At 48.1% G+C, this 17,117-nt stretch overlaps 1 protein-coding gene across 1 annotated transcript; it reads right to left on the reverse strand.

Annotated features, from left to right (window-relative positions):
* Positions 1-928: 928 nt before the first annotated feature.
* On the reverse strand, positions 929-13,592 carry LOC146037188 (lipocalin-like). The gene is made up of 7 exons (XM_083161165.1): positions 13,435-13,592; positions 12,251-12,390; positions 10,199-10,275; positions 7,196-7,309; positions 2,842-2,943; positions 1,608-1,638; positions 929-1,051 (listed from the first exon to the last, which is right to left on the reverse strand). Exons 1-6 carry the CDS (start codon positions 13,528-13,530, stop codon positions 1,616-1,618), a joined length of 552 nt encoding a protein of 183 aa, XP_083017291.1. The 5' UTR covers positions 13,531-13,592; the 3' UTR covers positions 929-1,051; positions 1,608-1,615.
* Between the last annotated feature and the right edge of the window lie 3,525 nt (positions 13,593-17,117).

The following is a 17,117-nucleotide window of genomic DNA, read 5'->3' on the forward strand; positions in this document are numbered from 1 at the left end:
GTATACTATACATAATGCACATAGTGACCTTTGTATACTATATATAATGCTCCTAGTGACCCTTGTATACTATACATAATGCTCCTAGTGACCCTTGTATACTATACATAATGCTCATAGTGACCCTTTTATACTATACATAATGTGCGTAGTGTCCCTTGTATACTATACATAATGCTCCTAGTGACCCTTGTATACTATACATAATGCTAACAGTGACCCTTGTATGCTATATATAATGCTCATAGTGACCCTTGTATACTATAAATAATGCTTATAGTGACCCTTGTATACTATACATAATGTGCATAGTGACCCTTGTATACGATACATAATGTGCATAGTGACCCTTGTATGCTATACATAATGCACATAGTGACCCTTGTATACTATACATAATGCTCATAGTGACCCTTGTATGCTATACATAATGCTCATAGTGACCCTTGTATACTATACATAATGCTCATAGTGACCCTTGTATACTATACATAATGCACATAGTGATCCCTGTATACTATATATAATGCTCATAGTGACCCTTGTATACTATACATAATGCTCATAGTGACCCTTGTATACTATACATAATGCACAGTGACCCTGGTATACTATACATAATGCTCATACCGACCCTTGTCTACTATACATAATGTGCATAGTGACCCTTGTATACTATACATAATGCACAGTGACCCTTGTATACTATACATAATGCTCATACCGACCCTTGTCTACTATACATAATGCTCATAGTGACCCTTGTATACTATACATAATGCTCATAGTGACCCTTGTATACTATTCATAATATGCATAGTGACCCTTGTATACTATACATAATATGCATAGTGACCCTTGTATACTATATATAATGCTCCTAGTGACCCTTGTATACCAACAGAGACTGACCAATAAATCGGAGGCGTTTGTGGGGATTCATGCAGGAATTTATTATATGCAGAATTGTACAAACATTACGGTAGCGTGCTAAACCCATCTACAACATAGACGCCCTCTAGTGGAAAGGTGCGGTCACTGGATCTTCACTCTGCGGGGGAAACACAGACATGGCATCAGTATGGTGACATCTGCGGACGCACTGAGAGGATTCCGCTCATACTGACAAATGCATTGGAATAATCTTGACTTAGGGCTATATTTACTAAAGTGCTGGTTTTAAAGACATTGCCCATAGCAACAGATCTGATTCTAGCAACGATCTTCTAAAAGGTGCAAGATAAATTCATACTATAGTAAATGTATAACAAAGTTGCTGATTTCTATCAGAGTATATTTATTTTCTGCTAGAGAAGGCGCTAAATAAATAAGTAGTAGATTCTCATTGGTTACCCATAGCAACATCCCATGTGAAATCACCCATCATAGTAAATATACCCCCTAAGTGTGCATGAATGACAGTTCACCCAGAACCAGTGACATCACCGTTTTTCCAGCCTTGGTGATGTCACTCCTAGTGAAGCCATAGGCTGTTTTACACTGTAATACCGGTTTATCTGGCAGCATGGCCGCCACCAGCGCTGTGCCCAGGTATCAGCCGGGATGACCATTATGTCCCAGTGTTGTGTTTGTCCCCTCACACTCACCTGTTAGGTTAGACGTCGGACATGCAGTTATCTGTGGAGAGAAGGCAGAACATGGGGTCAGTGTAGAAGACGTGGGTCAGCCGCCATCGACATTACTACTGGACAATATTATACATTGTACAGCGTGGGGCAGGTGACGTGCCGGCTGGACAAGAGGGGTAAGTTGTCCTGGTCATTGTGATAAATTGTGTAAATCAAAAACAAACTGTATAAGTATAGTCTACCCTTTTCTTACCCACCTGGCCCCTATCATTTTTTACCCCTCTGTGCCCTTCTCCCCAATATTTACCCTCTCAGAGCGGTGGTTTGCGGGGGGTCCCCATGCATGCGCACAGCATTTGTGTCTGAATGTGCCCCAAGAGGTTGTGTTGAATCCTCACTGACATGTCTCCTGCTGAATTTGGCCTCACGTACTCTCCGCACAGGCTACCCTTACCCCTGCCCGGATTATTCCCCAGCCGCACCACGGAGCAGATAGTGTTACCCTTATAAATTCTGCCACAGTTGGCACAATGCGTGAATACAGAGCGGGATGCCATCTCACACAACTCAATGTGTTGCTGGAACTTCACAAGTTTCTTACCCCCCCAAATCGGATTCTATTACCACTGAGCAGTCTATGACCCCTGTATGCTGTTGGTTATTAAATGTTGTTCCAGTGTGAGGGGTATAGATGGTACATTGTGCTTATATGTCACCAAGTTCGAACCCTACCAATGCATTTCGCCAGTGTGAGGGGCATAAATGGTACATTGTGCTTATATGTCACCGGGTTCGAATCCACCGACGCGTTTCGCCAGTGTGAGGGGTATAAATGGTACATTGTGCTGATATGTCACCGGGTTCAAATCTACTGACGCGTTTCGCCAGTGTGAGGGGTATAAATGGTACATTGTGCTGATATGTCACCGGGTTCAAATCTAATGACGCGTTTCACCAGTGTGAGGGGTATAAATGGTACATTGTGCTGATATGTCACCTGGTTCAAATCACTGACGCGTTTCAGCAGTGTGAGGTGTATAAATGGTACATTGTGCTGATTTGTCACCGTGTTCGACGCATTTCACCAGTGTGAAGAACGTTACTTTGTGTTTGTACAACAGGCTACTCATTTACATTGTGATGGATGTTACCGATGTGTTGTTACTTGTGTAGGGTGTTAACAATGCTTATTGCCGCCTATGTGTGGGGATGTGTGTAGCCATGTGACCAGGGTGTCATGTTGTGTAATTACTGGTTTGAGGCAGGATGAGGATGTTGTCATCGGTCAGTCCTTGGTCCTTGGCCAGCTGTTTGAATTTCTCCACCAGTTCTGGTCTTAAGTCCTTTGTTCTGCCTGAAAAGGAGCAGAGAAAGAAGACGTGGAAACGGCAGTCGGCAGCTAATGCGTCACTATGTAACCCAGACCGGCCAATCGGCAAACAGGGAAAATCCCTGGTAGGACCCACTTCCTGAGAGCCCCTCCCTCTTCAGGTTCCAGACTCTGCACTTGTATGATACATTAAAACACAGGTATGGGCCTCCAATCACCTACTCCGGTGATCCACGGAACCCGTGTGATAAATTTAGACACACGGTCCCAGGGAAATCAACCAAAGCGGGTGAGAAGGACCAACTAATCGGGCGCACAGCAATCAATTATATCAATAAATCAAAATAGAATAATTTTTTAAAAAGAAGGAGTGTGACTTGCTGCTCTCAATTAAGGCTCTCTGCAGTCCTTAATAAAGTTAAATACAAGAAACAAATAGAATATTTTTCTAGAGAGCGCAAGAAACACTGCAAAATTTAATCATATAAAAATACAAATTTATTTAATCATGAATAAAAATAAAAATAACATTTCATAAAACATGCAATTTAAGCAATGATCCTTTAGGAATAATAAAAGAACAATAATAATTTCCTTTAGAAAAGAACCGTGTCCTTATGCCAATAGCTGTCAGATCACTGGCAGTTTTGTGTTCAAATGGCAATTTTGTTAATTGGAATATTTGTATCCACTTGCTTTATCTGTAACCAATTGTGGCATAATAGATAATTGAAATATAAAGAGTCCAGTGCTTGCCAGTAATATAGATAATGCAATTGATCCGTGGCTTGGACTTATTTTATATAGAAAGTCAGCGGTAAAACATGCAAAGTTATTTAGCCACCCGTAGACTACTCACTCACTCAGTCGGCATGAGGTGAATATATGGTGATGTTTATAGTAATAACAGCTGCCTTCAAGGTACTGGCTGTATGAAGGATTTCCACGACCTGACCACAGCAACGAGACCTGCTCGCTGTGTCAGGGAGCCGACCGCCTTCAGACGGACGCTGCGGGGGAACAGATGTAATAGCTGTTGATATCTACCTCAGCTCCCGACGGGTCTTTTATCAGCTCGCGCTGCACTCTGTTTACAGCGAGAGTGTGCAGACCTCTGTGTCACTTGGAGACGATGCTTTCTGTGAGCGCAGTGAGGTACGGGTGGACGCAGGACACGGATCAGTTAGCAGACATCAAAGGCATCAATGGCAGGGGGGAGTCTTGACGCGTTTCTCCGTCATATGGATTTGACGGTTTCCTCAGAAAGCATCGTCTCCAAGTGACACAGAGGTCTGCACACTCTCGCTGTAAACAGAGTGCAGCGCGAGCTGATAAAAGACCCGTCGGGAGCTGAGGTAGATATCAACAGCTATTACATCTGTTCCCCCGCAGCGTCCGTCTGAAGGCGGTCGGCTCCCTGACACAGCGAGCAGGTCTCGTTGCTGTGGTCAGGTCGTGGAAATCCTTCATACAGCCAGTACCTTGAAGGCAGCTGTTATTACTATAAACATCACCATATATTCACCTCATGCCGACTGAGTGAGTGAGTAGTCTACGGGTGGCTAAATAACTTTGCATGTTTTACCGCTGACTTTCTATATAAAATAAGTCCAAGCCACGGATCAATTGCATTATCTATATTACTGGCAAGCACTGGACTCTTTATATTTCAATTATCTATTATGCCACAATTGGTTACAGATAAAGCAAGTGGATACAAATATTCCAATTAACAAAATTGCCATTTGAACACAAAACTGCCAGTGATCTGACAGCTATTGGCATAAGGACACGGTTCTTTTCTAAAGGAAATTATTATTGTTCTTTTATTATTCCTAAAGGATCATTGCTTAAATTGCATGTTTTATGAAATGTTATTTTTATTTTTATTCATGATTAAATAAATTTGTATTTTTATATGATTAAATTTTGCAGTGTTTCTTGCGCTCTCTAGAAAAATATTCTATTTGTTTCTTGTATGATACATTGTTACCCTATTAAGTTTTTTGCTACAGAAGGTACACAAACATTCACCCTCCAGCCAATCAGAATGAATGCGTAACAGGCCTAAGGCTTTCTTGTGCGGAAATATCATTTAAATAATATTACTGCATATTGCATCACCCCGATGGTAATAACTTGGATAAGTAATCCTTTTTATGGTACTCTTTACCTAGAAGGGCGCCAGCGATTGAAATCGCGGTCATCGGGGGTAAAAATCGCGGTCATCGCGGGCATCGCGGGTAAATCGGGATGGCCGCGATGCCCGCGATGACCGCGATTTTCCCATAGGGAACAATGTTAAAAAGGCTGATTGACCGCGATTTGACTGTTAAATGCCTCAATGGACCCGATTTGGCCCTAGGAATCAATGTTAAATGGGCCACAGAGCCCAAATAAGCACAATTAACCCTTAAATGTCCCCCCCAATTTTTAACGCCACCCCACGATCCACGCGAACCCGAAGCGTGGCGAGCGCAGCGAGCCCGCGAGGGGCGGCGGTACGCGTCCTCCGACCTTTTCATGCCCTACTATCCACTAGGGCGTGGAGTGAGAATATAATAGTGTGGCGAGCGCAGCGAGCCACCGAGCCCGAAGCGTGGCGAGCGCAGCGAGCCCCGCGAGGGGACGCGGATACCTTCACAGGTAGACGCGTCCCCTCGTGGGCTTCACAGGTGTCGGCGTCGCCACGGACACCTGTGAAGCCCGCGAGGGGACGCGTATAACTGTGAAGGTATCCGCGTCCCCTCGCGGGGCTCGCTGCGCTCGCCACGCTTCGGGCTCGGTGGCTCGCTGCGCTCGCCACACTATTATATTCTCACTCCACGCCCTAGTGGATAGTAGGGCATGAAAAGGTCGGAGGACGCGTACCGCCGCCCCTCGCGGGCTCGCTGCGCTCGCCACGCTTCGGGTTCGCGTGGATCGTGGGGTGGCGTTAAAAATTGGGGGGGACATTTAAGGGTTAATGGGCTCTGTGGCCCATTTAACATTGATTTCTATGGCCAAATCGTGTCCATTGAGCCATTTAACAGTAAAATCGGGTCCATCGCGCCTTTTAACATTGATTCCTATGGGAAATCGGGAGCATCGCGTCGCGGGCATCGCGGGTACATTTATGGCCGGCCGCGACGCGACCGACACGATTTCCATGTTTAACATGGGTTTCAATGGGAAATCGCGGGCATCGCGTCGGTCGCGTCGCGGCCACACATAAATGTACCCGCGATGCCCGCGACGGGCACCCTTCTAGGTAAAGAGTACCCTTTTTATTTTAATTGTCACAGCTATATACAGGGCCGCAGAAAGCTTCCCCGGGCCCCAGTAACGGAATGGGGAGTGGCCTAATTGTGGAGGTGTGGCCATGCCCCCTTCTTAAAAAGAACGGTACTTGTGTACCAGCACGGCGCCCATCGCATCGCAGACCATAAGGCATGCGATGGTATGCGATGCGACGCGATTGGCACCCGATGGTATACAATTTAAAATTGTATACCATTGTATATGGCAATGTGATGCAATGCGATTTTAAACTGTATATGCACCCTAATGGGGGCTTACAATGTTAAATGCACCCCCACGCCACCCCCACTATGAACGTGAACCCGAAGCGTGGCGAGCGCAGTGAGCCCGCGAGGGGCGGCGGTACGCGTCCTACGACCTTTTCGTACCCCCACTTTCCACGTCGGCGTGGAGTCGATTTTATATAGTGTGGCGAGCGCAGCGAGCCTGAAGCATGGCGAGCACAGCGAGCCCCGCGAGGGGATGCGGAATACATGTAAAGTAATACGCGTCCCCGCGCGGGGCTCGCTGTGCTCACCGCGCTTTGGACTCGGTGGCTCGCTGCGCTCGCCACACTATATAAAATCAACTCCACGCCGACGTGGATAGTGGGGGTGTGAAAAGGTCGGAGGACGCGTATCGTCGCGGGCTCGCGGCGCTTGCCACGCTTCGGATTCACGTTCATAGTGGGGGTGGCGTGGGGGTGCATTTAACATTGTAAGCCCCCATTAGGGTGCTTATACAATTAAACATCGTATAGGGGGCTTATACAATTTTAAATTGCATTGCAGTGCATCGGGTGTATGCCATGCGATTATATGTTGTATGACCAAATATCGTGGGCGTCGTGCTAGTACACAAGTGCCAAAAGAACTATAGAAGTTACTTGTTTAGGTTGATATTAGTTATGTATAAAAAGTGACAAATCTCCACAATGGGGCAAATTACCAACCCCCCCCCCCCCCCCAACTCCCTGCCCCGGCGCCGGGGTACTTACTGAAGATAGACACGATGGTGTTGACCTGGTCGCCCTTGGTCTTCAGTGAGTGCATCAAGACGTACTCCTTGTAGTTGGTTTCCACCACTCGGATGTCCTGATCACTGCCGTAACCTTATGGGAGAGGAACATTGCGATTAGGGAGGCCAATCCCGGGCCATTTTTTCAATCCCGGGATTCGGGATTGAAAAACTGTCAATCCCGGGATTCCCGGGATCCCGGGATTGGCCTCATGATATGCCCAATAGTTGAAAAATTACCTCTAAGCATAGAGGAGATGCGGGGCAGGCCGGCGGCATGCGGCATTTGAGGCGGGCCGGGGAGGAGGGGGGTGACAATGTCTCCGGGCAGACGCTGTGGAGGAGGCGAGGTGACTGGAGAGCCGGGGAGGAGGCGGGTAACTTGGTGTCCGGGCGAATGCGGTGGCTTGTGAATCAATGTGTGGCTGCGCAGCGTGATGTGATCTCTCACATCACGCTGCGCAGCCACACAGCCTTGTTGCCAGGCAGCGCAGCGTGATGTTAGAGGTCACGCTGCGCAACCTTAGTGTTCAGACACCGCCGCGTCTGCCCGGAGTTAAAGTTAACAGCCTCCTCCCGCCCCGCTCAGCGGTACGCATAAGAAGGGGATCAAATGCGAATGCGCATTTGGATCCCGCAATCCCGGGATTGGAGCAGCCAATCCCGGGATTCAAATCCCGACCAAATATGCCCTAAATCCCGGGATCCCGCCGATCCCGATCCCGGGATTGGCATCCCTAATTGCGATCATTCGGTGCACCATTACGTGTGCAGGTAGATATAAGGTATCTAAACTGGGTGCGTGGCTGCCGGCGGTACCTCAGCACAGGTATAGAGGTGCCACGTGTTGGTGGTCCAGAACCAAATGACTTTACTTTTGGTCAATATGCAATGATTGGTTAGGCTGCCAATCATATATATGTATGTAAAGAGAAGTGCAACATGGTCCACCGCCACGTAACGGAGCCTAACGCTGGGTACACATTGGGCGATATATCGTTAACGGGCAATCAGTTACAACAGTGTTACCCAACCCTGGGACCAAATGTAATAGGGTGTGAGAATCAGAAAGTGGTTTTGGGAGAGTTTTCCCATTTATGTTAAAGTGGCAATCATTTACATGGCAAAATCAGCCTGGTTTCTCAGTGTAAATGATTGCCGCTTTAACAAAAATGGGAAAACTTTCCCAAAATCTCTCACTCTGATTCTCAGACCCTTATACATTTGGCCCCTGGTCCTCAAGTTACCCCCAACAGTTTTCTAAGTAACCCGGCAGGTGCACAGGTGCACTCATTACTCACTGACACACGTCCCGGGTCACCCGGCAGGTGCACAGGTGCACTCAATACTCACTGACACACGTCCCAGGTCACCCGGCAGGTGCACAGGTGCACCCATTACTCACTGACACATGTCCCAGGTCACCCGGCAGGTGCACAGGTGTACTCATTACTCACTGACACATGTCCCATGTCACCCGGCAGGTGCACAGGTGTACTCATTACTCACTGACACATGTCCCGGGTCACGCGGCAGGTGTACAGGTGTACTCATTACTCACTGACACATGTCCCGGGTCACCCGGCAGGTGCACAGTTGTACTCATTACTCACTGTCACACGTCCCGGGTCACCCGGCAGGTGCACAGGTGTACTCATTACTCACTGACACACGTCCCAGGTCACCCGGCAGGTGCACAGGTGCACTCATTACTCACTGACACATGTCCCAGGTCACCCGGCAGGTGCACAGGTGTACTCATTACTCACTGACACATGTCCCAGGTCACCCGGCAGGTGCACAGGTGTACTCATTACTCACTGACACATGTCCCAGGTTACCCGGCAGGTGCACAGGTGTACTCATTACTCACTGACACATGTCCCGGGTCACCCGGCAGGTGCACAGGTGTACTCATTCCTCACTGACACATGTCCCAGGTCACCCGGCAGGTGCACAGGTGTACTCATTACTCACTGACACATGTCCCAGGTCACGCGGCAGGGGCACAGGTGTACTCATTACTCACTGACACATGTCCCAGGTCACCCGGCAGGGGCACAGGTGTACTCATTACTCACTGACACATGTCCCAGGTCACCCGGCAGGTGCACAGGTGTACTCACTACCCTCTGACACATGTCCCGGGTCACCCGGCAGGTGCACAGGTGTACTCATTACTCACTGACACATGTCCCGGGTCACCCGGCAGGTGCACAGGTGTACTCATTACTCACTGACACACGTCCCAGGTCACCCGGCAGGTGCACAGGTGTACTCATTACTCACTGACACATGTCCCAGGTCACCCGGCAGGTGCACAGGTGTACTCATTACTCACTGACACATGTCCCAGGTCACCCGGCAGGTGCACAGGTGTACTCATTACTCACTGACACATGTCCCAGGTCACGCGGCAGGGGCACAGGTGTACTCATTACTCACTGACACATGTCCCGGGTCACCTGGCAGGTGCACAGTTGTACTCATTACTCACTGTCACTCGTCCCGGGTCACCCGGCAGGTGCACAGGTGTACTCATTACTCACTGACACACGTCCCAGGTCACCCGGCAGGTGCACAGGTGTACTCATTACTCACTGTCACTCGTCCCGGGTCACCCGGCAGGTGCACAGGTGCACTCATTACTCACTGACACATGTCCCAGGTCACCCGGCAGGTGCACAGGTGCACTCATTACTCACTGACACATGTCCCAGGTCACCCGGCAGGTGCACAGGTGTACTCATTACTCACTGGCACATGCCCCAGGTCACCCGGCAGGTGCACAGGTGTACTCATTACTCACTGGCACATGCCCCAGGTCACCCGGCAGGTGCACAGGTGTACTCATTACACACTGACACATGTCCCAGGTCACCCGGCAGGTGCACAGGTGTACTCATTAATCACTGAACACTGGTGTAATGTATAATATTATTATTTCCTGCTCTCTGTGTTGTGTCGGCAAGGCGTAACTTACGTAGACTTTTGGAGTAGAAGCGGCCGGGCTGCTCGGTCTTGACGTAGGTCATGCTCTTCTTCTCGCAGCGATCCTGCCTGGAACGGAACCATACAACAGGTGAGCAGACGCGCCCCCCTCACAAGTTATTCAATATTACCCCTCTTTAGTCTTTGTTATTTGCAATGCGGTTTATGGACCATTATATTAAGACGAATTAGTGGTGGTCTGTGTGCAAAACACTTTAATTCCCTCCATAGAGGAGAGGAGCAGCATTAGCCCTTTATGACATAGGATATTAATATTTGTGTGCGGGGATGGCAGAGAAAACTATCATATAGAAAGTTTGCTTGTACCTGGCAGTGTGTGTGATACGTGGAGGACATTAGGGGGGGAATTCAATTCAGGGTGGTTGGCGGGGGAAACTTAATCATGGCAGCGGCAGCACTTCCTGCACCCTCCGCCTAGAACAGTGGTTCCCAACCTGGGGTACTAGTACCCCTGGGGGTACTCTGCAGACCAGTTGGGGGTACTTGAAAATAATATTGGTAATGGCGGACGATGAAAAGGTCTTTTGATGGCTGAAGAAGACCCATTGCCATGGAGACAAACCATGTTGTGTCATATGCCTGACCAGCAATCCTCTGGGAGCTTCCCATGCTGCCCTTAGACATCAGCAGTCATCTGCCCAGCACTGAAAAAGGTGGAGGAAGCAGCGGCATTAATCCTACCGGTGTTAGCGGGAATCCTGGACATAGTACATAACCAGTGTCTAGACACGGAAGGGCAGGATTCCTTGCTGTATACTACTCCTCCGCTCCTCCTTAATATAAGGACATGCATAAGGATCCGCATACCGCTAAGTACTGTCCATATTTCAAAATGAGAGGAGGGGGGTACTTATCAATGAAAAGCCTAATCAAGGGGTACGGGAGAGAAAAAAGGTTGAGAACCACTGGCCTAGAAGATTCCCTCCCTGATTTAGGGATGGCCATCGACCATCGATGATTCAAAATCATCGATGATTTATGGCCGATGTAGAATACTTTTGCAATCGATGGGGGAAAACCAGATGTTTTCCCTCCATCGCTGGCACAGCAAAACTTTTTTTCAAAGTGTCGGGGCACTGCACATAGCTCCGCCCCCAAGCCCCACAAACCTACGCCCCCAGGTTTTGATTGGCCCCCAGGCCAATCAAACACAATGGATGACCATCGATAGTTAAAAATATCAATGGTCATTCATTGCACACTTTAACACTATCGATGGCCCGGTGCACTATTGCGCTCGATGGCAACCATCGATGGCAATGGCAACGACGGCCATCCCTACCCCAATTTGCTTTTAAAAATGCTCCCAACCCTGTGGGACAGTGAATATTTTCAGCAAGATCCCGCTCAGCCGTAAAGCACAGCGGCGATTGCTGTGCATACTCGGCCAGGCGGACAAACTCCCGCTCAGTTCAATCCCGCTCAGTATGCACTATGAGTTTTTCACTTTTTTTTTTTTTAAACTGTTTAATTCAACATCCACGCGGACACGATTGGGAACGGTAATGTGTAGCGAGCGCAGCGGTAGGGGACCACTCCTTTTGCTTGTATCGACATTTTCATTATGTCGACCTTGTCTGTGTCAACCATTTGCTGTTGGCCTACTAACTGTCGACATTGTTGACCCTTAACCCTTTGTGTGACAGTGTTGCTGTGAGAGATGTGTGAAATATCCGGTTAATAATGCCAGCGCCGCTCTCAGCCACCGGTTGTTGTTATTTTTTTGCGCAATGTTTAAATAAACTTTAATGAATTGACTTCAGAACAATTGCCGGCAATAACTACAGTGATTCGTATTCCTGGACTTCAGCTGGGTATTTTTAGCACATATTTTGCACATCTTACAGCAGCTTTGGCAATTAAAGGACTAACTGTTTTATTATACACTGCTGAGAAGCACAGAACAAAGGGAAGACGTCATATATATATATATATATATATATATATATATATATATGTAGTGATATATATTAGCCCCCTTAAATCCCACTAACCGATGGCCGCGTCCCAAATGCGCACTTACTTGGAGAAGGTGGTGACGACGTCCAGGTTCCCATCGGCGGTGGGTGTGATCTGGGTGATGCACATCTTCATCACCTGCTTCTTAGCCTGGAACCATCCGGAGTTGGACGCCAGGCCGATTCCGTACCACGTGCCTACAATCTGCAAACCACAACTGGCTTAGTACGTACAGGTATAAAGCACAGGCCAAGCGATGTGTTGTATATATAAAATATACACAATATGTCCAGTATGTATATAATGAGGACAAAGCATGTATAAAACTTGTTCTCAAAATGGACAAAACCATGCTGCACTGCAGGGGGGGGGGCTGATGTAACAGGTGCAGAGAGAGTTAGATTGTTGGGAGTTATTTTGTTTCTGTGCAGGGTAAATACTGGCTGCTTTATTCTTATACTGCCATTTAGATTTCAGTTTGATCACACCCCACCCAAATCTAACTCTCTCTGCACCTGTTACATCTGCCCCACCAGCAGTGCAGCACGGTTTTGTCCATTTTGAGACCGAATTTGCCCAAATCACTTCACTTATCATTAGGATAAGACCCTGCCTAGATTGCAGTGTATATGTCTCATCTTCAATAGAACTTCCATCTCAGTACATTTACCCCTCTGTGAGCTACAGGACAGGGTTAGGCAACCTGTGGCACACTAGCTGCCATGGAACTACACATACCAGCATGCCCTGCCACAATTATGCTGTTGGACCATGCTAAAACTGTGGCAGGGCGTGCTGGGGAGTGTAGTTCCACAGCTATTCCCAATAATGCACATCCAAGTATTGTCCTATATGCAGTATATACAGCGCAGTACATATAGCATCTTCTAATGAGATAGATAAGATTATCCTCTGATCTCGGCATTGCACAAGCAGATATGGGGGAGATGTATCAAGCCTTGGAGAGTGATAAAGGGCCAGATGTATCAAGCTTCAAAAAGTGATAAAATGGAGAGTGATAAACAACCAGCCAATCAGCTCCTACCTACCATGTTACAGGCTGGGTTTGAAAAAAATGAGAGGTAGCAGCTGATTGGCTGGTTGTTTATCACTCTCCAATTTATCACTTTTTGAAACTTGATACATCTGACCCAAAGTTCCAACCAATCAGCTCCACCATTGTATCAGCATCAAGTCTGGGCTTATAGGGTGAGGGGGCAATGCGGGGTCTCCCCGGGGAGCACCTACCTTATCCTCCTGGAAGTCCGGTTGGACGGGCACCTCGCCCTGGGCACACAGGGCAGACAGTGCGACAAGGACCAGGCTGAGCACGACTCCCTTCATGGTTCTGGCTGTGTTGTCCTAGTGATATAGATTGCTGGACCAGTGTCCGTTATATATAGAGGCTGGGAGGACAAACACACAGCTGGGGGCTGGTCATGAGACTCTGGGGGCTGGAACCTGCAAGTTGGAACATCACCCACTCCGTGCGCCCCACAGAGAATGTTATGGAATGTGCCCAGTGGGTATTATAGCCTGCTCCAGCTGTGCGGCAGATTGACTTCATTATGCTGAATAAGAAGGGCGGTCACTATGTATTTGGCTCAGGGGGCCTGAGGTGCTGCCGTATCCCGGCCCGGGGGCCAGCAGCATCCTGTATACTCACTATATACTGCGAGACCTCTATACGCAAATGCACCTTATACATCCTCCAGGGTGAGGGTGGTGGGGTGTGGGGGGGGGGGGCGGGGGTACACATCAATAACCACAAAATATACAACTGACAACGGTCGCATGACCCTGGCTACCTACAGGACTAAGGGGCCCATTTATCTAACTATATTTGCGGCTAAATCCCTGAAAACGCACGTTTTCGGGGTTTATCCGCAAATATTAAGTATCTCCTAAATGTATTAAATTTATCCCGATCCCTGCTGCGATCCTCCCTACAGCGCCGCCGGCCCCATCACCCATAGGTTTCTATGGGGGATGCGAAGCTGCCCGATGTATCAACATCAGGCAGCCCGGCATCGCACCCCTGGGCTATCGCCATTCTGATATGGCGATAGCCAATTGCAGCCTATCGGTTCCACTTCGCACTGCCCGAGAAAACTGATGTTTTCGGGGATTTAACCGCAAATATTGCTTGATAAATGCGGCCCTCGATCATGTCTGATTGGTTGCCCATAGCAACAGCCCATCTTAGTAAATTCCCCCCATCAGCCATTGGGACCCCTCGGAAGGGGTAGTATTGGCGTAACAATGCTACCTCATTCCAAGCAGTGGCTTCGGGGAGCCAGCGCCATGCGGGCGGAGGGCCACTGATAGTATCGGATTGGTTGCCCATAGCAACAAACCATGTATAATAGGACTCCCATCTTACTAAATTTTAGGGATGGCCATCGACCATCGATGATTCGAAATCATCGATGGTTCATGGCCTATGTGGAATACTTTTGCCATCGATGGTTGAGAACCAGATGGTTTCCCTCCATCGATGGAATAGCAAAACGATGTTTTGCTTTTGTTTTTTTCTTCAAAGTATCGGGGCAGGGAGCAGAGCTCCGCCCCCCAACACACACAAAGCCCCGCCCCCTGTGTTTTGAGTGGCCCACCGGCCAATCTATCAAATACAATGGATGACCATCGATATATAAAAATATCGATGGACATCCATTACATAGTTAAGCACTATCGATGGCCAGTTGCAGAATTGCCATTGATGGTAACCATCGATGGCAATGGCAACGATGGCCATCCCTACTAAATTTACCTCAATGTTTCTGAGAGCCAATTTCACCGTCTCCTCATCTCTATAGGGGGGATTCAAGCAGCCAATAGATGGCGCCCGACGGACCAAATTAAGTGTTGCTCTGTTCAGTCATCTCATCTCCGGGCGGGCGATGGCGCGATTCTAGTTGAATTGCACAATCATAGCCACGCCTCCTGCAGTATAATATCATCATTCTATAGCAGGGGGTGTGGCTATGGTGATTCAGTCCTGGCCACCATGCCCCTGTTTCACTGGGTATGGGTCATTGGGTCCACCCTTATTCGGTCGACATGCATTGGGTTGACCACAGATTGTCAACATGGCTGAGAAAAACGACACATGAAATAGTCCAACATGGCTAAGGTCGACATTATTGGAAGGTTGACACAATCATTAGGTCTACAATGACTAGTTCAACAGTCAAAAGTCGACATGAGTTTTGACCCGTATGTAGACATTGTCTACATGGACACCGTCAAAATGTACTGCGTCGGTGCTTTCGGAGGAGGGGCGTTTACCTGCTCGATAGGCAGCGTATATATGCAGCTTAGTGAGCAGGTATGAATAACCCCCTATGTGTGACAATAAGACTGAGCTGGAAGAGGGAAGCCTAGATAACCCAACGGTATCTCCAGATGGTGTTATTATCACAGGGCTCCGGTACTTTTAGTAACTTAGGGCATTGCATGTATTAGAGGCATGGGAAATTCATCTGTTGTGATCATACAAATTGGAGGAAATTTTGGGGACTTCTCCTCTAATTGCCCTTTAATAAATTCCGGAGATACTAAAATAATGTGAAACGGGCATGAAAACCCACAATAATGATAAATATGCCCATCTATCCTGATGGTACGCAGAAGGCCGATGTTCCTGCGAGTGGTCTGATGCTGCGTCTTCGGACCCAGCCGCGGATTGCACAGGAGTGACGCCTCCTCCACATATATAGCACCGTACCCAGCTACCGTGGTACTGTGCCCATCTCCAGTGCAGGTGTATCATCCAGGTGCGGATTGGAAGGTCTCCCGTGTCTCATTCCACAGTCAATAGGTCAACACCAAGTGGTTGACATGTAGTAGGTTGACATTAAAAAAATGTTGACGCGCACTTGGTCGACAATGACAAAAGTTCGACATACACTCAGTCGACATTGACAGAGGATCAACACCAGCAAAAGATCAATATGGAAAAAGGTTGACACATGAAAATGTCGACATGCGGTTTTTCTCTCCCATTTTTGGTGCCAATGTTGACAACTGTTGACATCGACCCCCAAATAGTGTAGCGATTTGCTCGCCATGTTTCACGCCAGATGTCTCGCTGTGCTACGCACTCTTTACCGTTCCCAGTCGAAGTCCATGAGGAAGTATGAAAAAGTCCAAATCATGGGAATAAAAATGTGAAAAACCCATGTCGTCCTTTTCCTGTTTTTGTCATTGTTGACCTTTTGTCAATGTTGACTTTGTGCATGTCGACGTTTTGGTGTCATCTAGTTGACCTAGACCCTTGATGGCTAACCTGGACACTCCAGCTGTTGCTGAACTACACATCCCAGCATGCTCTGCATCAGATTTATTATGGCCAAATAGTAAAACTGAAGCAGAGCATGCTGGGATGTGTAGTTCAACAACAGCTGGAGTGTCAAGGTCAGCCATCAAACACCTAGACACTGCAGACCTATCATCTGGATCCCATCCATTATTCCACATCCCGCCGGTATCAGGCCGACCCGCCGCCGTCACCTGGGTGGTTTTGCAGATCTGTACGGCTGCACATGTGTCTGGGCACCGGTGCTGTCTGGTTTGGACACTGGCAGATTCCTGTATCAGTCCCAGCTTGTCTGCATTGTAAACATGTTATTTAACCGTCTGCGAATACATAACAATCTGGGGCCCGGGGGGTGTTCTACATAAAATGTGCACACATGGCCCATACCCCCCAAACCGACCAATCAGACTGCAGCTCTCTTGTTTGTACTGGGGGTAAAATAACGATTGTTTGCTGTAGCGCTTGTATAATAATCCCTATATCTGTATATTCCGTAAGATGGGTACACACTGGGGGAGCCGGCAGTGGCCAGTGCATTCACACTTACCGGTAGCGACAGCGTGACGGCAGCGGCCACGTTCATTCAGCATGCAGCAGCCGACGCTGGATG

This window comes from Crinia signifera, chromosome 9 (assembly GCF_055691185.1).
Source record: "Crinia signifera chromosome 9, ASM5569118v1, whole genome shotgun sequence".
NCBI lineage: Eukaryota > Metazoa > Chordata > Amphibia > Anura > Myobatrachidae > Crinia > Crinia signifera.

Bases quoted from the DNA above. Each gene is read 5' to 3' on its own strand.
- LOC146037188 (XM_083161165.1), bottom strand. From the start codon at position 13,530: ATGAAGGGAGTCGTGCTCAGCCTGGTCCTTGTCGCACTGTCTGCCCTG. The intron at 10,276-12,250 runs GTAAGTGCGCAT...GTTCCGTTCCAG, and splicing joins GTCGTCACCACCTTCTCCAA to GCAGGATCGCTGCGAGAAGA. The intron at 7,310-10,198 runs GTAAGTTACGCC...CTCTCCCATAAG, and splicing joins CTTCTACTCCAAAAGTCTAC to GTTACGGCAGTGATCAGGAC.